This window comes from Sander lucioperca, chromosome 11, assembly GCF_008315115.2.
Source record: "Sander lucioperca isolate FBNREF2018 chromosome 11, SLUC_FBN_1.2, whole genome shotgun sequence".
NCBI classification, from domain to species: domain Eukaryota; kingdom Metazoa; phylum Chordata; class Actinopteri; order Perciformes; family Percidae; genus Sander; species Sander lucioperca.
The window spans coordinates 23602884-23630269 of record NC_050183.1 but is presented as its reverse complement, the minus strand read 5'-3'; the positions used below and the strand labels follow the sequence as shown (position 1 = coordinate 23630269).

The 27386-nt window shown below is 40.9% G+C and overlaps 2 protein-coding genes across 2 annotated transcripts in view; both read right to left on the bottom strand.

The window, feature by feature from the left end:
* The window catches only part of LOC116059158 (complement C3-like), a 38098-nt gene extending 12520 nt beyond the window's left edge, over window positions 1-25578 (bottom strand). Inside the window, exons 1-23 of the mRNA XM_036007043.1 lie at window positions 25394-25578; window positions 23366-23561; window positions 23045-23207; window positions 22762-22856; window positions 22247-22335; window positions 21689-21771; window positions 21475-21562; window positions 21233-21335; window positions 21004-21124; window positions 20368-20483; window positions 19813-19959; window positions 13224-13323; window positions 13012-13106; window positions 12707-12898; window positions 12476-12631; window positions 11538-11667; window positions 10298-10366; window positions 9715-9832; window positions 9512-9600; window positions 9197-9336; window positions 7812-8024; window positions 7234-7297; window positions 7043-7132 (exon numbers count right to left, since the gene is read on the bottom strand). Of these exons, the coding sequence (XP_035862936.1) occupies window positions 7043-7132; window positions 7234-7297; window positions 7812-8024; window positions 9197-9336; window positions 9512-9600; window positions 9715-9832; window positions 10298-10366; window positions 11538-11667; window positions 12476-12631; window positions 12707-12898; window positions 13012-13106; window positions 13224-13323; window positions 19813-19959; window positions 20368-20483; window positions 21004-21124; window positions 21233-21335; window positions 21475-21562; window positions 21689-21771; window positions 22247-22335; window positions 22762-22856; window positions 23045-23207; window positions 23366-23561; window positions 25394-25470 (2734 nt within the window). The 5' untranslated portion in view covers window positions 25471-25578. The remainder of the gene's footprint in view (window positions 1-7042; window positions 7133-7233; window positions 7298-7811; window positions 8025-9196; window positions 9337-9511; window positions 9601-9714; window positions 9833-10297; window positions 10367-11537; window positions 11668-12475; window positions 12632-12706; window positions 12899-13011; window positions 13107-13223; window positions 13324-19812; window positions 19960-20367; window positions 20484-21003; window positions 21125-21232; window positions 21336-21474; window positions 21563-21688; window positions 21772-22246; window positions 22336-22761; window positions 22857-23044; window positions 23208-23365; window positions 23562-25393) is intronic.
* LOC116065088 (NACHT, LRR and PYD domains-containing protein 3-like) overlaps window positions 1-27386 on the bottom strand; it is a 321141-nt gene that overhangs the window by 58010 nt on the left and 235745 nt on the right. The window lies entirely within an intron of this gene.

The following is a 27386-nucleotide window of genomic DNA, read 5'->3' as shown; positions in this document are numbered from 1 at the left end:
AGGTGTCTTCAGAGGCTGACATTTGCTTCCCTCTGTGTGCATTGTGTTTTTCCATTGAAATGTATTCTGAGATTACATTTGTCCAGTGATTGATGTGGCAAGATTTCTTTGATTTACAGTTTTGGAGGACTACTTTTTTCGCGACAGCTAGAGAAATGAACAACGGTTTCCTGAATTTTTGCGGGATGTGGATTTCGGAGATGTCACCAAGGAGACAGAGTGCTGGAGATGATGGGATTCTGTAGCTCAGGGTGGTGGACAGTGTCTCAGTGACTGTGATCCAGAAAGAGTGAACTGGTTGACAGAGCCACATGGCGTGCAGATAGTCGTCTGTGCTACCTAAGGTGCATTGTGAACAGATACCTGTTTTTGCTAGGCCCATTTTGAACATTTTCCTTTGGGTGATGTGAGTTCTGTGAATGACTTTGTATTGTATAAGCTGCAGGGTTGTGTTAGCAGTCATGGAAAAGGTATTCTTACAGATGTGTTCCCAGTAATCAGGGATGGGAGAGAAGGCCAGATCAGTTTCCCACTTGGTTGTTGGGAGTGTTATTGTTGTATTTAGGTTGGAAATCATTGTATATAGCCGGGATGTTAGTTTTTTGAAGTTATTAATTTTCATAAATTCTTCTGTAAGCTGAGAGGGTTGTAATGTGTTGTTGGTGAGTCTGATTTTATCTTTAATAGTAAGTTGTTAATATTGAAGGAATTGTTCTCTCCCAACCCCATATTTCTGTGTGAGTGTGTTAAATGACATGAAGTGGTTGTTCTCAAACAGGTGGTGAAGGTGTGTGATTCCTTTTTTGCCCATGTGGAGAAGTAAAAAGCTTTGTTCTGTAACATGAACACTGGATTGTGCCAGAGTGGGGTGAACTTGTTTGATTCTAGTGATGATTTTGTGATTTGGATGGTTTTCCACCAGGCTGTCAGAGTTGAATAGATGGTAATGCGTTGGCAGAAGTTGGATTTCTTGATTGGTTGTGAGAGGAAGTGGAGATCTTCAATTGGGATGTTTATACATTGGTTTTGTCCCAGTTCCAGTCACGGGTAATTGTGCTTATGTATATTGATCCATCTAACCATGTACTGTAATTGATTTGCAAGGAAGTAGTGATGGAAGTTTGGTGCCTCAAGCCCACCATGTAAATTTTTATTTTGTAGTGTTCAGAGTGATATTCTGAGTGAGTTTTTTGTTTTTCCAATAACATTTTGTTGTTAATGCATTGAGTATTAAACCATTTGTCTGTAGGAGTGATGGGATCATAGAAAAAAGGTAGTTAATCTGGGGTAGGTTATCATTTTGACTGCAAATATTCTTCCGATGAGTGTGAGTTTAGACCAGCGTTTATATTCGTCTTTGATTTTCCTGAGGAGGGGAGTATAGTTGAGGGTGAAAAGCTCCGACAGCTTAGAGGAAATCTGAATCCCTAGGTACTTGATGTTGCCTGTGTGAAGGTGGAGGGAAGTGTCCTGAGCTCCAAAATCCCATGCGTCATCTGAGAGGGGTAGTAAAATGTATTTATTCCAGTTGATAGTGTAATGCGAGACATGGGAGAATCTGTTGATGATATGAAAGTTTCTTTAAGTGATACCTGTGGGTTCTGTAAATAAAGTAAAAGATCATCTGCATATAAACTGATTTTGTGTTGTACGTTGGCTACCTGAATTCCTTTGATTATGCTGTTTTTGGCGTATTTCTGCTGTGAGAGGTTCAATGAAAATAGCAAAGAGGGAAGGCGAGAGAGGGCATCCCTGTCTGGTGCCCTGATGCAGTATGAAGCTCTGTGAAGTGATTCCATCAGTGGTAAGGGTGGCCCTGGGTGATGTGTACAGTGTTTTAATCCAGTGGATGAACGACTCTCCAAACCCAAACCTGTGAAGTGTATTGAATAAAAATGACCAGTTTACCTTATCGAAAGCTATTTCTGCATCGAGTGAAATAATGGTTCTCTTTTGTGTTTCTTGCGATATATTGAATAGGTTGAAAAGTCTGCATACATTATCTGTGGCGTGTCTATTTTTTATGAAGTCTGCCTGATCTGGATGAATGAGTGTGGAAGTGACTGTTTCTATTCTGGTTGCTAGTGCTTTGGTAATAATTTTCAAGTCAGTATTCAATAGTGAGAGAGGTCGGTAGCTAGAGGGGTGAGATGGGTCTTTGTTGTGTTTGAGTAATGTCATGGCTGCTGTATTCATGTGTGTGGGTATGGTGGAGGAGGTTTTTATTTCAATAATTACTCTGTTGAATAGTGGTGAAAATATGTCCCAATATTGTTTGTAGAAATGGCTGGTAATCCATCTGGTCCGGGAGATTTGTTTTTTTGAATTTTATTGAGGGCTTTGGTAAATTCATTGAGGTAAGGGGTTCATCTTGAATGTTGGTTTGTTCTGTAGTTAATTTTGGTAATGTCAGAATGTTTCAGAAGGTATTGATTTCTGATTGTGTAGGTTGGTGAGTGGAGGAATAGAGGTGGCTGTAGAAATTCTGAAATATGTTGTTTATATCCTGTGGGTTTTGATGAATGTTTCCTGGGGATTCCAAGATGGCTGGGATGATTGATTTCTTTTTCTTGTGTTGGAGTAGATTTGCTAAATATTTACTGTTTACTTCATTACTGTATTGAAAACCATTATATTTCATTTGCTGAATTTGAAATTGTGTTTTTTTCTGTATAATATTGTCAAGTTGTATTCTAAATTCTTTTAACCTTTTGTTTTGGTTCTCTGGGATGGTTGGATATTTCATTCGTTAAGTGTTTGATTTTTTGTTCTAACGTATTTTCCAATTGTTGCTGTTTTTTCCTAAATGAAGAGTATGATATGATTTTTCCTCTGATTACGGCCTTCCCAGTTTCCCACAGCAGTGAAGGTGAGTTGTCTGGAATCTTTCATCTCCACTCTCGCCTTATAAGGGTTGTAAAGTTGGGATCTTCTAACAGTGAGGTATTGAAGCGCCATGTAGTTGAAGTTTTGGCAGATGTTAGCCTGAAGCTAATTGTAGTGATAAGCGACTGCAGGCCACCATAGTCGCAGTTGTGACGTCATCTGTGTTCGCCTAGTGAATGACTAAAAACGTATACACTCACAAATATAGAAGCAGGTTAAACTCATGTTGGGCTAACAGGTTCTTTCTTAATTATTACCGTTCATGACATAGTGTCAGAAGTGGCTGACTAGACGCCTATAAAGCTGTAATGGCAAGCTCGGACCACCAGAACCGTTTGACTTCACCTACCTGGCGGACTGGCCAATGTGGCGCCGTCGCTTCGATCGCTTTTGGGTGGCGTCGAAGTTTGACAGAGACAGTAGGGAAGCGCAGGTCAACGCGCTCCTCTATGCCATGGGTAGAGAGGCGGAGGCAATCTACAACTCTTTTATTTTTTTTAAAAGATAATTTTTTTGGGCATTTTTAGGCCTTTATTTGACAGCACAGCTGAAGACATGAAAGGGAAGAGAGAGGGGGGAATGAAATGCAGCAATGGGCCGCAGATCGGAGTCGAACCCGGGCCCGCTGCATCGAGGAGTAAACCTCCATATATGGGAACCCCCTCTACCAACTGAGCTACCCGGGCACCCCAAGATGGGACATTTTAAAGCAGCTTCTCAAACTAAAATGCTAAAAGAGGCAGACAGAGGGGACATGTTTTTCCTTGGAGCAGTGACTAAAGCTACACCAGCCATAATTGAGTAACCAGATTCAGAAAATGAGTGGCTTGTGGATTTACCTGTAAATCCACAAGCACTGTGGAATTTAAGATTGACACAGGTGCAGACATCAGTGTAAGGTCAGAGACTGCATTTCACAGACTGCCACAGAGCTGGTCACAATGGGAAAAAGGGAAAAACCAAACATCACCAGTCCAGGTGGCAAAGTGAAAGGCCATGAGTCAGTACAAAGTGCAGAAATACCACTACTGGGTAACTGTCAAAAGGGGCCATATTCTCACAACCTGCTGGGATGGTGTGTTGCCAAGAGGATGGGACTGGTAATGAGAGTCGATGGCATCGACACAGTCATGCTTAGCGATGTGTTTTGGGACATAGGTCTGCTAAAATGTGACCCTGTCAAAATTGAACTGAAAGCCGACGCTATACTCTGTCAACACCACGCCATATCCCCTTTCCCCTTCTTTCAAAAGTTGAAGGTGAACTGCAGCGCATGCTGGCCCGGGGCATAATAGAGGATGTCACGGAGCCCACAGATTGGTGTGCCCCGATGGTTCCTGTGGAAAAGAGGAACAAAGACCAGGTTCAGGTGTACGTGGATCTCAAACAATTGAACAAGGCAGTTAAGCGAGACAGATTCATCCTGCCAACTTTGAAAGATATTGCTCCGAAGCTGGCCAGAGCTAAGGTGTTTTCTACTCTGTACGCTTCATGTGGATTCTTGCAGATTCCCCTGGATACAAGCAGCCAGAAATTGACAACCTTCATAACCCCTATAGGAAGATTCTGTTTTCGGCGGCTGCCATTTGGAATAACGTTCAGAAAGCTCCAGAAATCTTCCAAAGGCAGATGGCTACACCGCTAAAGGGTCCCGAGGGAGTTGTTGTAGTGATGGACGACATACTGATTTTCGGAGAAACCAGGGAGGAACATGACATCCGCCTAGATGCTGTTCTCAGGACAATAAAAGAGTGGCATATTATGATGCCAACTGGAAAACTGTGATAAGCGCAGATGCAAGTAGCTATGGCTTAACTGCATTATTACAGCAACATGAGGGTGAGTTAAAGCCAGTGGCATTCTGCTCTCACACGCTGGCTGACTCTGAGAAGAGATACTCTCAAATAGAATAAGAGTGTTTGGCAGGTGTGTGGGCATGTGAACGTTTTGCACGTTATGTGCAGGGCATGGACAGTTTCTGTCTACAAACAGACCACAAACCACTGGTGCCCCTTATAAAGACACATGACTTGGAGAAAGCCCCTCCAAGGTGCCAAAGACTCCTCATGCGCCTTTTAAGGTTCCATGTAATTGCCAAGCATGTTCCTGGGAAACTGGTTGTCGTTGATGCCCTCTCCAGAAGCCCGTTGACTGAGATGGGTGAAAAGAGAACAGACCACGAGGTACAAGCATATGTGGAGTCAGTAGTAGCTAATGCACCGGTGTCATCACAAAAACTGTGAAATCCTTGAAGGCACACAGCATGACGGAGAGCTGCAAACAGTCATGGATTTCTTCAGGAAAGGATGGCCACTGAGAGCAGCACTGTTCCCATCTCTGCACGGATATTACTCCACAAGGGCACAACTCTCAGAAGCAGCATTGCTGCAGATTTGTGTGAGGTAGAGAGAAAGAATTATCTCATTGTGACTGACTACTACTCTTGGGATATTTAAATAGCTCACCTGTCTACGACATCTAGCCGTCAAGTTATTAACAGTCTTAAAGGCATGTTTGTGAGATGGGGAATACCACTGGAGCTGGTGAGTAACAATGCCACACAGTTTACGTCTGCAGAGTTTCAAGACTTCAGTCAGAAGTATGGGTTTGTGCACACAACCACTAGCCCTCATTACCCCCAAGTGAATGGTGCTGTGGAGGGGGCCATTGAGACTGCTAAGCATGTTTTGAAGCAGCCTGATCCATATCTTGATATCATATCAACGGAGCAATGCTGCGATGCAACAGGAGACATCTGCTGGCTGTCCCAGAGGCAGCTAATCCAACAGATCAGCAGCAGCTGCAGTCTGCGGGACCTCCAGTGCATCTGCCCGGCGGTACCCTACCTGTGGGTAGTCCCGGGCACAGAGACAATGCCTCTGATCAGAGTCAAACAAACCCAGCTGCGGGGTGTGCTCCACAGCCTTTGACTCCACACAGAGCTGTGATGGTAACATCCAGGGGGCGGGAGGTTAGAGTTCCACATAGGTATAGAGACGCCTAGACACATAGTGTAGTTTCACTTCACACTTCTTTTCCTCTGTTCTATAGAGTTTGTGTGACGAAGAAAAGAAATAATGAGTATGAGACTGTTAAACCAATATGACATTGTGTTCTATGTTAAATGTATATCACACGTTATTAGTACTTATTTAGACAATATGTGATGAATGATCGGAATGCAGAAATTTGTTTAAATATCTGAGTCCACACTCAATGTGGTGACACTGAGGTTACACAGCAACCACTCAAGGACTGTTCAACATATCCACATAGGAACAGCAACTATCGAGGGCAGAATAATGTCTACGTTGCTGTGGACTAAGGGCAGTCTACCCCAGAGTCCTAGAGTTAAAGGAAAGGTTAACTGCTAAATTCATGATATCAATGTTCATGTGATGAGATGTGTATCTCAGGTTAAGAATTTTTGTTTACTCACTTAAAGGGGGAAATGTAATGATAAGTGACTGCAGGCCACCGTAGTCACAGTCGTGACGTCATCTGTGTTCGCCTAGTGAATGACTAAAAACATGTACGCCCGCCAATAAAGAAGGTTAAACTCATGTGGGACTAACGGGTTCTTTCTTAATTATTACCGTTCATGACACTATGCTTACCTGTTCAGGAGGAAATTAGCCAACTTGGCGTCCTTTTGGGCTCTAAGCTGTCTCCATCTTTCAAATACATCTCCAATATTTACCCGGGGTTTGCCTCTGGTCACACAACTGTTAGAAACATGCCGGGTTTTTTAGGTTGGGTAAAATCTATCTCCGTTGATCCTGTTTGTTTGTTTGCTGCTTTCATGGCTGTACTAACGTTACAGCTGTAGCGCGCTGGGTTTACGTTTTTACAGGTATCTGGCAACCTGGCCTGGCTGTCAAACTGGGCAGTTGATAACAACACACAGGCCAAAACACAAACAGAAATTTTGTCACGGAACGGAAATTTCAAAGAGAGAAAATACTGGCATTAGCATTGTTGTCAGAAAAGATAGTATTTCAACTTAGCATGTTTCCTTAATAGCTAATGACGCTTTTTTAAATGTTTGGATTTATTACAGTACATATATTACATATTGGTCCTTTAACACCTATGCAGAGTTCATTGTACAGCCACTGTATGACATAACATGCTGAAATATAACATAATATCTGACCTGTCACAGAGATCTGTGTGCTAGTAGGTGTGTTTCGGACCAAATCTTTTACAGGAATTCCACTGTTGAGAGTTACTTCTTGTTTACCACCTAAAGGGAGAAACAGTGGGCAAGTCAGGGTATTAGGTAGAAAATGGTAAAACATATTACTAAATTACTATATATTGTGGCTAATTAATGGGTAAACTCACCTACACCTTTAGTAGTGGGGTCTAGGATTATAATCTGAGGAGATTTAACCAGTACGCCTTTAGGCTGGAAAAACAACAGCGAGGACAAACATGAGAAATTAAAACTATTTTGGATGATTTTGTCCGTCTGATGACTGATTCCTTTAACTGACTTTAACACAGGAGTTTACAGGTTTACTGTATCCAACCGGCAGTCAATGTTTTTTTTTAAACATACGACAACTATAATTCACTAACCTATAACACGTTTTTTACTGTAACCACAACAACAAAGCTCAACAAGCAGTACCCAAAACATGATTCTTTCCCTAAACTTAACCAAGTCGTTTTTCTACCTAAACCTATCCATAGCATTGTCATATCATTAAATAGATAATGACAATGATTTTGGATAGCCCAGACAAATCAAGCAAGTGGCTGCCTACAAAATCCATATACTGTACATTCAAACCATAACGCTGTAAATGTATACGTTAAGTTTAAACTTTTTTTTTCTCAGCTTGAACATTAAAGAGAACAGTTCTTATATGATATAAATAAGCTTTAAAGCCCCCTAGATGGAGTCTGTTTTTTCTTACCACCACCAGCAACTTCTTCCTGATTCCATCATTGAGCGAAGAACCTTTAACAGATGCTTTGACCTCAATGTTATATATTCCTTCTTTCATAGGAATAATGATGAAGGGTACAGCTTGTGTAGTTTGGGCCCCCATTTTGACTTCCTGGCGATACTTCCCATGTTTAAAAGCTGAACTGCACACATGCTCCTCCTCAGTCAGATCCACACGCACCTTAAAAAAGGGGCAAAGATGGAGAAAGAGACTGTATGTCAGTCCAATATGTAGTGTTGTCTTTGCCCTTTTCTTTGCAAACTCCTGCGAAAAATGAATGAATGAAAAATCTCCGCAGCACTGTGGAGCACGTCTTCTGGAACACATGCTCATACTTATCTGACAGAATAGGTCGATTGCCAAAGACTTCCAAAATTATATATACATATATATATATATATATATATATATACACACACTACGCTCCGATCTGCACACTGCTGTTTACCTTTTCCTGCTACAACTGAATTCCCGCGGGACTTCAGCGCAAGACTACAGCCAGCCTTCTGTAACGCTGTTACTTTACAAGAAACAGGCATCATTTGTCCCGTTTCCATGTAGGTACATAGTCACTGATATGATCATAACCACTACAGTGCTCAATTACCTATTTTTGAGGGTGAAATAGACTTTTTTTGCCACAAAAACTTCGCCGCAAAAGCATGAACTGTCCTCTGGAGGACATCCACCAGACCAGCAGGCGCCCGTGGATTGTTGTCGGCCGTGGCAGGTGAGGAAGGTGGGGAGGAAGTAGAAGGATGCCGGTCGGCCCTGCTAGCCTGGCTAAGGCTACTAACACACAGTTCACCACTGCAGAGACTACTATTCACCAACGGCAGATGGATCGCACACAAAATGGATATATATGCTACAAATACACAGGGAACTGCTGCTTGATGATTATTACTGAAGCCTGGCTGAACACACTCACTCATCCCAGACGGCAGCTAGCAGCTAACAGCTAGCAGCTAACAGGGTAGGTGAATTTAAACAATGTCTGAGTTGAAAACACATCATCATCAAACGCAGCAAAATGTATTCAATGACATTTTAATTGCATTTTGTGTCTGTTAAGAGGCACAAAGGCACTCTTTATGATATGCCCCCAAAACTGCCGTTTTAGCTAATGGGAGCTCTCAGCATTAGCTGCAGCAGCTCCATGATGCTAGCACTGATTCGGCTCGTTTTTTTTGCTATCGATAGTAGTCACATACTTATAGCGATCAAGATTAACGTAAAAATTGCCCGGAGTTCGCCTTTAAGCTGCTTGCACAATCGCCTTAACGGTCGTCAGTTCTCTAAGTGAGGATGGTCTGGACCTGAAACAGCAGAGCAGAGTAACACAGACTTACGGTGAGAGGATCGGGGCTGTAGTTGTGGAGGATTGCCTTAATTTCCAGCTGCTCGTGACGGACAGCAGAGTACGGCAGCCTGAGATCAATGAAGAATTCCTTCCGGACAATGACCTCTAACGGCTCGCCAACACAGATTCCTTAAGTTGAGATGAAAAAAAAACGATAAAACAAGTAATGAAACAGAGAGAGAGAGAGAGAGAGAGAGAGAGAGAGAGAGAGAGAGAGAGAGAGGTGAACTGTAATGGATGGGAGCGGTTTAAGGTTAGAGACCCAACTTAAGCACAAGGAAGCTTTTAGTCACTGAATCCTCACCGTGAGTTCTTGACAGACTAATGCCAGTGAACTGCCAGGTTGTGACTGAGTGGCTCAAAGGAACATGTCTCGTCAATGTTGTAGTGTCACTGAAACAAATAAAAGTTTTAACACTTTGAGAGGTAAAGAATAGCTCTACATCCTAGTGGTGTCATTATGAAGTCATCAGTGTATTTTTTGTGTCTATATTTGAGTTGACTCACCAGTTAGGGTTTCCCTGCGGACAAGCAGGCAGTATGATGTCTGACCACAGCCAACTTTCATGGAAGTAGGTGCGAGAAACAATTTCATCGCTGTCCAGGTAACTGTCATCTTCATCACCTAAAGAGTCATTAAAAATGAGGTAAGAAGATACAGGGGGGAAGAAGAATTCTGAACTGGAAAGCTGTTAGAAATGTTTCTATTTCTTATTTAATATTCTAGTCAGGTCAGTTTTAATAAAATAGGACAAAATCACAATCAGTACAACATGTGACACACTCTATCCTAGGACAAAAAATGGAAAAGGGAGGGGGAAACCTGCAAGAAATGAGGGCCCCCTCTCCCTTCAGTGTGGAAAAGAGCAGTATGAAGGAACAGATTGACATATAAAGTAGATGATGTATGAAGTAAAAAGTGTTTCAACTCACTTTTATCTTTCCACTAATATATAGCATGGCAAAGATAAGTATTGTAAAAGTCAACGACACAAGATGTCCAACTACAGAGATTGTGGAGAGCCTGAACTGTGTGACAGAAGATGACTGAATATGTGGTTATTGGCTAGTTTAGAGCTGTGGTTCTTACCTAAGCTGGTTGTGACGTCCATTATAGTAGCAGCTCGTTTCCTCCTGCTGGGGGCCGGGCATTTCAATTCTGGAAACGCAACACAGACAATATATTTACGAGAACCCAACAAAGTTGTAACTAGACATGAGTTTTGCACTGTATAATTGATAGGGATGCCTTTAAAAACCATATGTATTATGTTTTGCAACCTCTGCTGGAATGAGCCCACAACCTAGTTCCAACCTTAAGACCTGAGCTGAAGTAGGCCAGTGTGATAGCATCAACTATCCGCTGAGAAAGTCTTTGTTTGTTTAATGATGGGTTTACATCTGTGGAACTTAGCGTGGGACTCAAACAACTGGTCCCCCTTTTCTTGCAGGTTCTTTTTCTTGCCACATTTTGGTACAAAAGCAGGATTGGGCTTTAGGGTTACCTGAAGGTTACCAGGAGTGAATCGTATACAAGCAGGATGCACAGACAGAGTGAGATATCGCTCACATGTTTATCTGTTACTAACACCGTAACCCTGCGGGGTCTGTGGTGCACAGGGTTCAGTCTGAGAAAAGCCATCCAATGCTAAAAATCTCTTATGTACAGCCTGCCACCAACAGTGCTGACACCATCAGTCCCAACAGCCTGAGACACAGACCATACAGACCTGTTTCCCAACCAAATGTGCCAGAGTGGAACTCAAAGTGTCCACTCTATGAGCGAATTTAGAGTCAGAAATGGAAAAGTTGTGTCCCTTCTTGGTGTTAACTCACTCTTTTACTTGTTGACCACAAAACCCAGATCGGCCAGGTTTGCCAACATAATTTCCGAGCACGCCAGCAGTAGCCAGTTGTCTGTAGCCAGTAGGTGGATGCCCCGCTCCCTGAGGCGACTATAGCTGCCTCGACACATGTTTGTGATGACAGTTTAGTTTAGTTTATTTTAAACAGCTAGCACCTTGTCGTTGTTCAATATACTCGCACTGTGGATTTTTCATATGGTCTGTAATATTTACTCTACCATCACCTGACCCACAACATTGATAGGCAGACTCTGCATGGCAGTGGATGTTGTTTTTTGAAGAAAATAATTTATAATTTATTTTATATTGGGTGGCACAGGCACACCTCTGGTGAGAGAATGAATGCAGGGCCCTGACGCATAATGATATATCAGTGTGTCTGTAAATACGCGAGGGGGCTTAACCCAAAGTTAGACATTGAAATGAATGCTGAAGGGAAGAAAAAGTGGTAAAAATCAGTGTCACCTTGTCTGTAGGGAGTCCCCGAAGCTGTGTTTGACTCAAACAACAGCCCAGCATCGTAGAACACACCCATTCCATCCTTCCCTCCACCTGGTGTGCAGCCTGTGTCGTACTTCTCTACAATATCCCACACCTGAGCAGGGCGAACGTCATTCACACACACAAAAACAACCAGACAAGACATAGGGTTACACTAGTTACATAAGTTAAACAGTCATATCTATAAACTCCAACCCAGTCTCACGGCAGTTCGTGTAAATGTCACGTTATTTTTAATTTATTGATACGTGTTCACGGGGACGTTTTTCTCATTTTTTACGTGGTGGCCAGCACGAAATACCCTATGGCGAAAGGACGCCTCACACGCTGGGAGACGGCTGCTGGGGACGCGCGACAATAACGGGATGGCGGCGGTTGGGTTTAGGAAAAACACTACAGGGAAAGGGCGCCTCACACGCCAGAAGACGACCACGCGACAATAACGGGACGGTTGTGATTAGGAAGACTACGGGAAACAAAACGCCACACGCGGGACGCGATCCCCGCTCGCCCGGGTGAAAGTCCTGTGTGGTTTGACCCATCCACCCCCCCGACCAGCCTCCCTACACGGACTTTCGGCTCTTTATACTACTGCTTCCCATTTTCGTGCTGTGACCACGAAATATGCTTCCCATTGAAATACATTACTTCACATTTTCGTGCTGCCACCACGTAAAAAATGAGAAAAACTTCCTCGTGAACACGTATCAATAAATTAAAAATAATGTGACATTTACACGAACTGCCATGAGACCGGGCTGTAAACTCATATGACAGTTCAGTTATAGCATTACACACATTTACGAGTAGTGGCGGTTCTACATTGAATGACGCCCCAGACGAGACCCCCTTCGAGTGCCCCCCATCAACTATTTTTGTTAAATATAAGATTAAGAAATTACCTTTTTCTGGGTGAGACGGTGCTTGTTGTTTAGGACATAGACACCTTTGTCAACTGCCACCAGTCCCACTGTGGCCCCCGGGTCTCCAGTGACCTTTAGACCAAACATCCTGCGAGGCTCATAGGACGGAGAGGGGTTGGATGATTCCAGCCTCAGCTAAATGTAAAGGGGAGGTCAATGAATGAGGCAACGTTAAAGCAGTTACACACAATCTTACTATCTGTGTCTCACCGAGCCCATGCAGGAGTCCTTTACATCCACCCAAACAGAGTCTGATACCACTTCATTGCCATTTGTGTGGTAGTAGGCTATGATGCGGAACGATGGCAGCATTTCTTTGGTAACAGTGACTGTAAGGGAAATCAATATTTGGCCTCTTGTCTTGAAACGGCCATTTTTCACCAGTTGACCTCTGCTCAGGATCTATGGACATAGATAACATCAGTTCTTTTCCGACATGTATAGACTACACAGGTTGTGGGATGCAACAAAAAGAGTTGTATATGCACACATGCAGGTGTAAAACCAGGTCTCACCAGGTATGTGATGTCAGTGTCATGATTTTCGTTCCTCTTGAGGATGAGGTTGACATTCAGGGTGTCTCCTAATTCCAGCTCAGCTTTATCCACACCTGCAAATGTGACATGTGATGAATGTTGGACACTAAAAAGATGTAGTGCATGGTGCATACATCGCCAAAGCCACCAATTGTTTTCAACATCTAATGTTATTTCAGGATGTCCCTTACCTATGTGGATGTAGTTGTTACTTTGAGAGGTATATGGGAGAGCTACCATGGTGGCTGATGCTTGCCTTTCACCTGAAATACGAGGATCATTGGTCCTTGCCTGCAATTAACAACACACACAGGTAAGCATACACGTACCGCTGAATAAAAAAGTCTCAAGTCTATTCTATCCTGTGGAGACCTTGCCTCGCAGTAGCCTAGCAATAAAAAATCACTTTTATGGACTAACAAAAAGACATATACTGACAAGAATTGACGAGGATTTTCATACAATAGCTTGACAGTACAATAAAAAGCTGGCCATTGGTATGCTACATTGTTTTGTTTCATAGCTGAATTAAATGTTGTCATTTAATTGAGCAAGGTACGCTACGCCCTGCAGTGCCTTGCAGTTCCCTGCTACGCCATGAACTATTACAACCACTAGTCATAGTTCCATTATCTTTATTGTGACTATAATTTCTACTGTTCATCACACCACCAACCAGCCCCGTCAGACACCACCTACCAAGAGCCTGGTTTTGTTCCAGGTTTCTGCCTAAAAGAAAGGTTTTCCTTAGATAAGATAAGATAAGATAAGATAAGATAAGATAAGATAAGATAGACTTTATTAATCCCACAGTGGGAAAATTCCTATGCTACAGCAGCTCAAAAGAAAATGTACACACATCAGAATAACACAAATAAACATTAAGTAGACATAGGACAAAAAATATGCATAAAGTATAGGGAAAGGGAAAATAGAATAGAATTAGTTATAATAATATTAATAATAGTAATAAAAACAACCATATTTACACAATAAACAACCTTATATAAACAGACAGTATATAAAACACAGATATACAGAAGAGTAAGGTGCAAATGAGTAGAGATGACATATTGCACAGTTGGAGGTGACACAGATTAATAAATAGATAAATGTGCATAGTGCAGAATATTGTTCATTGATGGCTCATATTGTAGGAACAGCTAGCAGTGCTACATTATGAATGTGGCATTAGCTACCAGTGCTACCTTATGATGTGGCATTAAAGAGTCTGACTGCTGCTGGAATGAAGGTTCTTCATCGCTCCTTCTTGCACTGAGGGTGCAGCAGTCTGCTGCTAAAGGAGCTGCTCAGGCTACCCCCAGTCTCATGCAGAGGGTGAGAGGTGTTGCCCATGATTGATGCCAGCCTCCCCCACCTCCTCTATGGTGTCCAGAGGGCAGACCACAACAGAGCTGGCCCTCTTCACCAGTCTGTTGAGTCTTCTCCTGTCCCTCTCTGTGATCCCAGCTCCCCAGCAGGCTACTCCATAAAAGATTGCAGACACAACCACAGAGTCAGAAAATGTTTTTAACAGAGTCCAGCACACCCCAAAGGACCTCAGCCTCCTCAGCAGGTGGAGACGGCTTTGGCCCTTTTTGTACAGGACGTCTGTGTTTTTGGACCAGTCCAGTTTATTGTTGAGGTGAACACCCAGATATTTGTATGTCTCTATCATCTCAATGTAGACACCCTGGATGTTCACCATTGTGGTACCAGGTGGCCTCCGGTGAAAGTCAACCACCATCTGCTTTGTCTTGCTGGCGTTGATGTGAAGGTGGTTTGACTCACACCAGTTGACAAAGTCCCTGATGACCTCCCGGTATTCCTGATTATTCTCCTCTGATACCCTCCCAACAATGGCAGTATCATCAGAGAACTTCTGCATGTGACAGCTGCTTGTGTTGTACCTGAAGTCCGCTGTATACAGGGTGAAGAGAGACGGGGTGAGCATTGTACCCTGTGGTGCTCCTGTGCTGCTCATCACCACATCAGACACGTGTGGTCTGTCAGTGAGGTAACTGATGGTCCATGCAGACAGGTGGGGGTCAACTCCAGCTCCCAATAGCTTCCCCCAGAGCAGTAATGGTTGAATTGTATTGAAAGCACTGGAGAAATAAAAAAACATGACCCTCACAGTGCTCCCAGTGTTCTCCAGATGTGACAGTGATCTGTGTGATAGATAGATAATGGCATCCTCCACCCCTATGCCTGGTTGGTAAGCGAACTGTAGAGGGTTCAGTTCTGAGCTCACCAGGGTTCTCAGGTGCCGCAATACAATCCTCTCCAAGGTCTTCATCAGCTGAGAAGTGGTTGGGCTGGAACTCTCTCCAAACTCAGGCTCAGGATGAAGATGTGCAGGATGACCTCACTGAGCTGATCTGCACAATCTTTAAGCAGTCTAGAGCAGATTCCATCCGGGCCCGGGGCCTTCCTTGCCTTGATCTTTTTTAGCTCCTTCTTCACCTGATGGACTGTCAGAGAGAGACTGCTGGAGGGAGGTGTAGGTACTCCCTGGAGAGAAGGATGGGGGGAGGTGTGTGAAACATCCATGAATGAAGAATCAGAAGCAGTGGGCAGGTGTGAAGTGGGGGGTGCTGATGTCTCAGAAGCCCTGGAGGATGAGGTGGTCCGCAGTGGCCAGAGAGGAAAAGACTGAGTCACTGACAGGTCTGAAGTCTGGTTGGAGGGGGGAGGAGAGGGGGTAGAATCAAATCTATTGAAAAAATGATTTAATTAATTTGCCCTGTCACGGTCACCAGAAGCAAAGCCTCTACCACTGTCCTTGTTTTTGCCAGAGATGGTTTTCAGTCCCCTCCAGACCTCTCGTGTTGTTTTGTTAGAGCTGTCTTTCCCTTTCCTTATCTCCCATCTGAGCTGTTTTTGAACGCTCCTCAGCTCTTCTTTGTCCCCGGATTTAAAAAGTCTTTTCTTTTCATTCAGCAGGGCTTTGAGCTCAGGAGTCACCCAAGGTTTGTTGTTGGAGAAACACCGAACCTTCTTCTTAGGTATGGTGTTCTCCACACAGAAATGAATATAGTCTGTAACACAGTGAGTGAGACTGTCAATGTCCTCCCCATGTGACCTACAGAGCATTTCCCAGTCTGTGGTCTCAAAACAGTCTCTCAGTACTTCACTGCAGCTTTATTACCTAAAGCTGCATTATTCAATATTTTTTTAATCAATTCATCTTCAGACACAGAAAATTAACATTAAATCATTGACTATATATTCCATTTCCTTATAGCTTTCTTTTGGAGAAGATATCTTGGTCTTGCTTGAAGATGCTTGACTACAGTATGTTCACCATTTACATACTGTACAGTAAAAATGTTTGAGCAGCAGAACCAAGAAAATCAGCTGTGAAATCTTAAAATCTGTATAGAGTGATAGCTCTACTTGATTACACCACTACAAGTGAATATCAAAAATGTTGATTAATGTAGAATTTAAAGGGTAACTGGTTGAAGGGACTGATGGGAACAACAATCTTAGTCCAGTATTAAGCAAGACCGTTGCAGTCGGTGCTGGTGAAACAAGCTGTACTGTAATGATAATGTGTAATTGCGCACCTTCAATTAATAATGTCCACGCTTGTTTTGCCACTGACATGGTCAGATTATTATTCTAAGTGTCTGAAAACATTATGGAAAGGATCCCTACAGAGGTCGACCTTTTTGTTAGTAACAGTAATCTTTCATTCTAGATTTTTCGAGAGGGCTGGAGGAGCAGCTATTATTATACACACGGATACATTGCTTCAAACCTTCCACTGTTATTTCTGATCCCAATGGGCGATATGTAATAGTATCAGGCAAGTTACAAAGTACTGCGGTGGTCCTGGCCTCCATATATGCCCCATTTTCCTCACGGCAGTCAGCCTTCTAAATTCTGGAGCTTCAACTCCCATTTGCTATGTGAGCCCAAATTCTCAGATTTTCTATCTTCACAAATTCAGTTTTTCTTTGACGTTAATGACACGCAGACATCAGTAACAACACACTGTGGGAGACCTTATAGGCATATATACGGAGACAGATTATGTCTTTTGTATCCTACATTAAGAAGTCAGAGCAAGTGAAATGAAGAGAAATATCAGACGATATCCAAAGTCTTGACATCCAATATTCTGACAATCCCTCTGCTCTGGTTTATAAAAAGCAGCTCCAGTTTAAATCTGAATATAATACGGGTAAGGTTGAGAGGCAGCTATTGCAGACGAAACAGCAATTTTTTAAGAAGGGGGACAAGGCGGGCAAACTGCTTGCATATCAGGCTCGACAGGCCAGTGCTTCTAGACTAGTCCCTAGCATTAAATCTCCTTCAGGAGACATCTTGACAGATCCTACAGTGATTGGCCACGCGTTTTCTGATTATTTTGCCAACCTTTACTCTTCTGAGTCCTCCTCTCACGACTGGGAAGGTCCTAATCCCTTGATCATCTAATGTATCCCTAGGTTAATGAAGAGGTTGCTGCTACTATTGGTGCACCTTTAACTGTTTCTGATATAAAATAAGCTATTTAATCCTTACAAAGAAACAAGTCACTGCTTTTTCTTCTGTACTTGCCCGTCAGAGTTTTCAATGGAGGGGTTGAGGGGTCACCTACCCTACACATTGTCGGAGGCCTCTATCACTTTATTGTTAATAAAGGATAAAGACCCCCCTTCTTTGTAGCAGTTACAGGATATTTCACTATTGAAGGTAGATTTTTCATGATTTTAGCTGAAGCTCTGGCCTGCTGCCTTGAAAAAATCATGCCAGCTCTGATAAACCCTGATCAGACCGGCTTTATTTCAGGAAGGCACTCATCTTCAAACACCAGGAGGTTGCTTAATATCATTTTTTCTCCTCCCACCGATTCGCCAGAAATTGTACTCTCTTTGGATGCTGAAAAAGCTTTTGATCTTGTTGAATGGAATTAGCTGTTATATATACAGTACTTAACGGAAACACTGGCGTATTCCACTAGTTTGATAAAAATATGCAAGACTGTACGGCTCAGCCTGGAGCCTACCATCTGGTGTCGTTGAGCTTCTACTTTTCAAAATAAAAGCTTGTGTCTGGTCCGCTATGTCTTTGTACTTTGATGTTTTGTGTGTTTAAGTATGTAATAATATGTTTTAAATATGCAAGCATTTCCATTCTAGTCTAAGATGGTGCCATGGTAGTTTATTTCAAGGTTTTATGAATTGCTCCAGTGTGTGTATTATTTAATTATGAAAGCCTTTAGGTGTGCCTCATGCTGCTCATGTCATAATCTCTGTCCCTGTCTGAAATTGGGCTGGTAAGGAACGGAATTGCCACGGCTGTATTTTTGTCCCAGTCCGCCCCTGCTTATAAGTCATTTTTCTCTTCTCTAAAACCAGTTAACATGGTGGAGTGGGCGTGCACACATTAGGAGAACAATCCTCCAACTCCCTAGGTCTAAGGGAGGACTAGCTCTGCCAAACTTTTGTCACTACTACTGGGCTTGCAACATAAGTAGGCTTTTATTCTGGAACACAAATAAAATACAGAACTATCAGCCTCAGTGGGCCCATATAGAAATGTCCTCCTCGTACCTCTCACTTTTGGTCTGCTCCCAATTGCCACTTCCAATTAAGCAATTTTCTCCAAATCCGATCAGAAATGCACTTAAAGTCTGGAATCAGTTTAGGAGACAGTTTGTCTTACATACTTCATCAGGTTTGGCTCCAGTCCTTCATAACCATTCATTACTTCCTTCTTGCTCAGACCGAGCTTTCCAGATCTGGTTCAACAAGGGCCTGTTAACTATCAACGACCTATATGCTGATGGCGTTTTCTATTCTTTTTCGGATTTATCAGCAAAGTTTAACTTTCCAAATAGCCATCTATTCCGCTCTTTTCAAATTCGACATTATTTACGATCTCAGTCGCCTTACTTTCTTAACCAACCTCCAGGTTCTATGATTGATAAATTCCTATCACAAAACTCAAGTCAACGGGGCATCGTATCGACAGTTTATAATCCCATTTCAAACAGAGAGTCAAACTGTTTAGCCAGGATCTCGGTTTTACTTTAGCAGATGAGTAATGGTAACAGATGGTAGACCGTGTACACTCCTCTTTGATATGTGCAAGCAAAGCCTTACATAGTGCAAGATTCTACACAGAGCCCACCTTACTAACGCTAGATTAGTTAGAATATACTCCGATAGAACTGATAAATGCAACAGGTGTAATCCATTGCCTGCCGACTACATACACATGTACATACACTCCCCTTCCACACATAACAGCTGGATTGTTGAGGTACTGCAATGTGTAAGGCTTGAAAAGATCAGGTATTCTTTAAGAGGCTCCCTTAAGACTTTCCGCAAAATCTGGCAACCCTTTTTAGCCCATGTCAACACATTCAATATCAATGAAGAAACTGACAGAAACTGACCAGTCTGAACTGAGCCCTGAGCTAACCCCCCTCCCTCCCTTCGTTTTTTGAGTTGTTTATCTTTTTGTCTCTTCTGTCCTGGTGTGTGTGAGTATGAGTACTCTGTTTTTTTTTTGTGGGTGGGCTATAGGGACCTGAAAGACAGGTGTGAGGAAGGTCCAGTATATGGGTTTGAAGCTCCTTTTGTTAACACTTATCTGTAAGATACATTGTTTATGTGAATTTCATTAACTTGGAAAAAAAATAAAGAGATTGGGGGAAAAGAATAAAAAATATAAACAGTATTTGCATCATTGTAAAACATACTTCATTAACCTTTGCTAAACAGGCTGTAATGCAAAACATTTTATTAAAAATGAGGGACTCACGGTGATTATCAGTCTTGATTCCCTTGCCTCTGTATTGATGGAAAGCTTTGCCATGCCGTTGGCTGCGGTATAAGTCTGCACCTGGCCTGGGTCGACCATCACTGGAACACGCTCTGCTGGAGAGCCGTCAGGATTCACAACTTCAATCTGCCATCAGACACACAAACAGCTGAACAATCAGAAAAATGTTATTAAAACAAAGTAAGGTCACTTATCTTATAAGAATAGTTTTAATGCAAACTGCACTAGCTGTGCACTTAGTACTTTGATTTAAAGTAGATAGTTTATAGTGACCCAAATGGGTGAATTTCTCTTTTTCTTTGGAATCTCACCTGTTTGAGAAAATCAGCCTTTGCTTCATAATGACAATCCATGACAGATAAAACATGTCATATCAATTACAGTTATGCAACTTTTATATTCAGAATATATTTCCATCTGTGTTTGTAAAGTGCTTTGTAGAGTAACTGTATTCAGTAATGGAATGTTTTCTGTAAAGGATTTTTCTTATTTAAGTAACCATACTTTTGTATCATTTTTAAATAAGTACTTTACCACAACATTAAAGGACATTCCTGGTTTGAAATATTTGGGAGTTTTCTTAAAGGTGATAGTGTAAAGTGATGTAACAATCTGGATACTTCTCAACTCCGCCTCCGCCATTTCACCACCTGTGAATGAATGCAGAAACACAAAACAGATTTTAACATCTATTTACTTTCTTTTAGATTAACTGATACAGAAAAATGTATCCTCAAATCTGTATTTTCTTTTTTTCCTTGAGTTCTGAGAAAATTATTATTATTATTGTCCACATGGGGGAGGACAATTCTCTGGTTGCCATTACTATCCAAAGAGCAACTAGTGTGTACATGGTTCAAAAGGTGATCCCGATCTTGGCCAGGCAGCTATAATAATAATAATAATAATAATAATAATAATAATGATAATAATAATGATAATAATAACAATAATAATAATAATAATAATAATAATAATAATGATAATAATAATAATAATAATAATAATAATAATAATAATAATAATAATAATAATAACAACAATAATAACAATAACAATAACAATAATAATAATAATAATAATAATAATAATAATATTGATACTGTTAATTTGACCCACGAATGATCAAACATAGTGAACAAGCACAAACACACAGTCTCTCTTTCTTACCGCTCTCTGTCAGCACACTGACAGCTACATATATGGAACTCCCCACCAGGTCAAGGATGTTTGGGAAAGTCTGTGTGATGTGCTCTGTCTTCAGTTTGACCACTCCATTACCTTTACTTATCTAATGTGACATAATAGAAAAATGCATCTTGAAATAGAAGCCAAGCTGTATAACATATACTGCATACGGCAGAATAACCAATCAACAGACGTCGAAGTATGTGATCACCTGCACTTTCTGAACAGAACTTGGAAAGCTCTTCTTTTGATTGTCTTGCATAACCCCAAACACCACGTAGGCCTTCCCATCCACCTCTTGACCAAACAGATACCTAAATCCACAAGAGAGGGACAAGCTTAAGCCAGGAAACAACGAAAGTAAATTAAAAAAAAAAACATCAATTGACTAACAGACTAAAAGAGTAAGAGGCCAATCAGGTCTCTAGCCACGAAACCAAAACCTTCACTTACGTAGCTTTGATGTTGACGGTGAGCTCTTGATGGTCCACGTAGAAGAAGGAGCTTTCAGGCATCAGTTTAACTTCAAAACTGGGCAGCACTGAAAAATGAAAGGAGTTTTATTGTGGGTCCAATCAAGTAAAAAATAAATCAACGTTAAAGTTTTTTAAATATTAAATATAAATACGTCAATACGTTAAATAAAAGTGCAGGTCTTGGGGCTCACCATATTCTTTGACCTCGAAGTCTGCAGAATAGTTCTGCTGTGGGTTGCTGCGGAACTTCGCCACCACTTTCCACAGTCCGGTACTACACACACACACACACACACACACACACACACACACACACACACACACACACACACACACACACACACACGCACGCACACATCATCATCATTATTATTATTATTATTTATGAGCAAAAAATATAAATATTCAGTTAGAAGTGAATCTGAAGCTATTTATATCTTACACAAATTGAGATATACTTGACATTTATACTACAATACAGAGAGCAATGACTACAGAAACACAAAAGTTGAGGAAAAAAAACAGGTTTAAAGTTCTCAGGTTAGCCAGCAAACTGAGCAGTATGAAGGACTTCATGTTAACATTTTTCATCATAGAAAGATATAAACATATTGAAATTTGCTTTGCATAATGTTAAATGATTTAAGACATTTATGTTTTGAATTAAGGTCGCCTGTTGTCCATGTTAAAATGTAAATGCACCACTAAAGAACAGAATGTATAGAAATAATTAAAAATAAAATACTAACCTGATCATTTTAGCAAGTTGGAACCTTTCAGACTGGATCCCTGATCTCAAAGGGACTGTAAAATGTGGTAAAATGATGCCTTCAGGGGTCTAAAAATAAACAATATTGCACAATCATAAACAGAGAGCCGTGCCAGTTTACAAATAGATTTAATAAGTCCATGATATATCTCATTTATGTCTTTTGTCTATGAACCACTTTTTCAGGTATTTCTAAAACATCTCCACTGAAAGAAGAGTTCAATGTGCAACCTGACCACTAGATTTATTTATTATTTATTATTTATTATTATTATTTGTACAGGAAGTAGCAGGACATGTTTTACTAGAGTCATGAAACCTAACAAAGACATAAGGTTAACTGTGGATGTGTTTTTTAATGTTGGTCATTTGGAGGGAAATAATCTACTGTTTTTTGTGTGATATCACTTCATTAAGAGGTTTCATGCTCTCAGTTTCAGCTGACTATATAACATTACATTACAATCTGTGCTTATCAAATATAAAATACAATACCACAATCTCAATGGCAATAGTAGCATCAGTTTGGGTTTCGGCATTCCTCTCTACGGGCTCCATACGGGGCGTCACTGCAAACATCCTAAAATAAACTGACAGAGAAAGAGGTTGATTTTGCTGCTGGAGGTTGGAGGATGGTGTATCTATTTTTGAATTTACTAATCCACTTATGTCAAGAGGGGTTTATTTTACTGTAATTTACAGTACAATCATTCAATTTTGGAAAAACAAGTCTCTCAGTGTGTTTCTTAACAGTTATGTAGCCTAGTATTGAACTCACCTCTGCTGTTGGGGGTGTAGAGGGTCTTGTCAGTCTGGATGAAGATGTACCCAGACTGGAAGGACACCAAGACCACTTTCTCCAGCCGTTGGTCAGGGAACCGAGCTTGCAGGTACACATACTGCTTCATGGTAGGATCCTCACTGAAGCTTCCAACAGGGATCTGAAACCAGTATGATGAGACATAAGCAGTACGTGCATCAGGAGCAGGCTGGGGTACATCATGTACATTTCTGGACTCATTTCTAGATTCTTATTGGTCGTGTTAGAAAATGAAGCTAAGTAACTGTGACATGCATACAGTGACAGTATTTCAGTTACCGTTATTTGTCCGAGCTCCTGGAAGTTTCTTTCACTGGTAAGGGTCAGAGATGTGGATGTCAGCACTGTGGTTTTGGTTGGATGGTCCATCACGCTGATGAGGACCGGGATGTTTCCCCCGGTGCAGTCTTGACACTCCACAAAGATGTTTTCTGCTGTTCCTACCCGCAACAAGTTAGGGGCAGACATCACCTTCCTGCAGAACAGCAGTGAGAGAGAAAGATATTAATGTGACTATATTGTAGTCATTGTGCAGAGGTGACCACATGCTGTTTATGATGTACTGACAGTTGTCAGTGTTTATACACATGGTTTACAGGTGTATTTGTTTGTACAAAGGTTTAAAGAGTGAATCTCTTACAGAAGTAGTTCCTGACCTGTTTTGTATGTGACCCCTTAAAAATCTCCTTGTAACCCTTCGTCAATTGGCTATTGTTGGCTATTGACCTTACAAAGTGTGACTTTTTTCTGTAAGATATGAATGTGCTTGAAGAGGGGGAACATTTTCAGTATTTCACGAGAAACAAGCTAAAATGATAGGAAGTCTAAAAAAACCTAATTATTAAAACAGAATTAGGTTTTTTTCTCCGCCCCTTCTGGTGGACTTCATGGGATCTTTCGAAAAAATATGAACGGTAGTGAACGGGGAGAGGCAAATTATTTTTTGATCCTGTTTGAATTGAGCCATGGATTACAAATATGATGTTCCTCAATTTTCAATTAAAGACAGTCTCAGTTAGCCGTAGGTTTGACATATGACCACTTAGTTTAGTGTGAAACCGCTCAGTGAACTACATCTCTCGTCTCACACAATTTACGTCACCTAGCTTGATGCTCAACTTGCTCGCTAGCTTGCTAGCTTAGCTCTGTTCCACAACACATGTACCGTTATCTTACCTGATGTGTTTGAACTACCGTTCATATTTTTTCAAAAGATAGGTCCCATGGACCAGAAGTAGAAGGGCGCTGACCCCTCCCCAGTAAGCACACATACATCGCCACGACGTATGCCTTCAAAACACCCCGATGAGCATCGTCACCTCTTACTATCATTTTCTTACTGATATATCACTAACGTTTATTACTTAAATAAAAACAATTTGCCTGAAAAGCTAGCATTAGCTTGATGTAGTTATTGTCTAGTCACTTAACTTTATGTTTTACTTTTTGTTGAAGCTTAATTGACCATAATCCTAGCTAACGTTACATAAAACTGACATTAGATAGATAGATAGATAGATAGATAGATAGATAGATAGATAGATAGAATTTTATTGATCCCAAAAAAACTGGAAATTCCGGTGTTGCAGCAGCAATTAGCGGTTTATAATCGTCTTTAATAGGAACTCAACACATTCGATGGACATATTGAATCACATTTGACTTTGAGATCAATACAATTATCAATATCACAATTAATTTGATTGGTACTTTTCCGTTTCATGTTTATAGCAAGGGTAACTTTTGGTAGACTGTTAGCTGTTGTTTGTTTGCTTGTTTATTTCACTAGTTATCCCTCATTAAAAAGGTGGTTCTTGCTAAGTTCTTGTGGTTCTTTGTCCTCTGTTGCTAACAGACAAGTTCGCAAACTCTAACTTGAAGCACTAAAGTTGATTTAAAAAAAGGTTTTGTATTATTATAATTTTTAGGGGGGCTGAGATTAGATTTAGGGGGGCTTGAGGACCCCCTAAAAAGGGTCTAAAATCGCCTATGGTTTGGCTTAACGCATCGTTGTGCAAACTCTGAACCAGAATAAGGCCAACTCATTGGCATCATTTCAATGACCACAGTACCTTGACTTTTGTAACACAAAATGCAAACTGGACTACAAGACACAAGTTAAACTAATATTTGTATCCATACACTTTTCAAATTGAATATAAATGCAGATGACCCTGGATATTGTTGTTGGTTGCAGTTTAATCAATAACACTGTAACTATCAGGACAAACATATATATTTTTGCTCTGTTTTCTTTGTGAATTAACTAAAGCACTTGGGGTGTAAAGGTAAGGTAGGTCTACTTACAATGGAGCTCCATCAGCCAGAGAAGTCAGAGAGACAAAGGCCAGAGAGGCCAGCAGCCACAGCAGAGTCCTACTCATCCTTCAGCCTGATCCTGATCCACTCTAGACTGTCGCTCTGCAGCACCCTCCTTTTATCCACTCCCCCCCACCACCTCCACTTCACCTCAATGATGTCTCACCAGTCCCCCTCTTCAATTTTCTCTCTCTTTTCAGGGTGCATGTTATGTTTAGGATAAATGAAAAACACAATTCTTTCCCCCTCTTACCTGTATTGCTATTTATCAATCTAAATCATTTTGGTGTGAGTTGCGCACTGTTGGATTTATCGCCAGTAGAGATTCTTGCAAGTACTATAGAACTAAATGGCAGTTGGTTTGTGATACTCAAAGTGCCGTGAAAATATAAATAAATAAATAAAATAAAGCTATTTTTTTTTTATTTTTAAATAGTATTTGTCATAAGGCATATGTTTTAGGTATGTAATTGTGTTTTATTAGGTTCTGGTATATATGCAGTATATATAACTTAAACTTGTTTGAATTGTACTGTACAATGTTTTCCATTCAGTTATTGATAAAGATGTACAGTATTATTTGACCAAATACAATTTCTTTTGTGCAAGAACGGCGTTTTATGCTTTTTGCCATTTTTGCTTTCAAAAATGTAGTAAATGTACTTCAACTATTTAGCAGGAGCAGGAATAATGATGTACAAAATATTTTCACCAGAAATCCAATTTTAGACATTAACATGTAGAATTGATAAACCAAACATATCTAAGCTGTATAGGTCAATGGCGTGAGTCCTAACAGATTGAGTTGATTGAACATGAAAACATTCTGTATACAAGTTAGTTTATTAATTGAATATATTGAACATAATACAGAACTTTTAAATACAAGACCTTTAAACTGAACATGAATTTAATGAATGAGATGTTTATATGTGCAACTGATATACATATTTTTTTAATCCAACAGATTTCTACAGCTGTGTAAATACAAACACAATTTCACATGATTTCCCAGCAGCAGTTGAGAACTGTTCGTTATCTCTGCTCTGAGGAAGAAGATAAACAGTAGAAAATCAATGAGGGTTTAGAATACAGTCAAATGAACAATTCACTGCAAAATTACAGAAAAGGCTATTCTAAACTCGTGTTTTTTTTAAATGACTACTTTTTACTACTCTAATAATTATTATTCTGAGCCTGCTGAATCAGCATACTTACACATAATCAAACATATTGCATATGCACACAGACAATGTGGGTCAAAGTAAAGTTAAGGCTATTCAGCAGCAAGGAATTTTCTCCAATAACAAAAATAATAATAATAATGTGATTTTAATGTTTTTATGCATTTCTTGAAATTGATTATTATTAATTATTATAAAACTAAGTAAATATTTTGGAAAGTATCCAGATCATTCTTTGGATATTTGATTCAATGTTGTGGATGTTATTATACAACACCTCCCTGTAAGACTAGCACGCCCAGAATGCACCTGAACACACCTCCCTGTAAGACTAGCACGCCCAGAATGCACCTGAACACACCTCCCTGTAAGACTAGCACGCCCAGAATGCACCTGAACACACCTCCCTGTAAGACTAGCACGCCCAGAATGCACCTGAACACACCTCCCTGTTAGACCAGCACGCCCAGAATGCACCTGAACACACCTCCCTGTAAGACCAGCACGCCCAGAATGCACCTGAACACACCTCCCTGTAAGACCAGCACGCCCATGGGCCACAGATGGGCGCAGGTGCATTTGCTATTTAAACGACGTGGGCGCTGGACTGGAAATTGCCAACTGCGTCGGTCTTAAACTAGCAAAGACACTTGCATCGGGCTTTGCACTGCGCTGGGTGCAAGATAGGGCCCATGATGATAAATACAAGGAGATATTAGTCGACAAATTTGTCAAATGTCAAAGATTTTGCCATACAATTTACACCAATGAATTTACTTCTTTAATATTTTTTAATA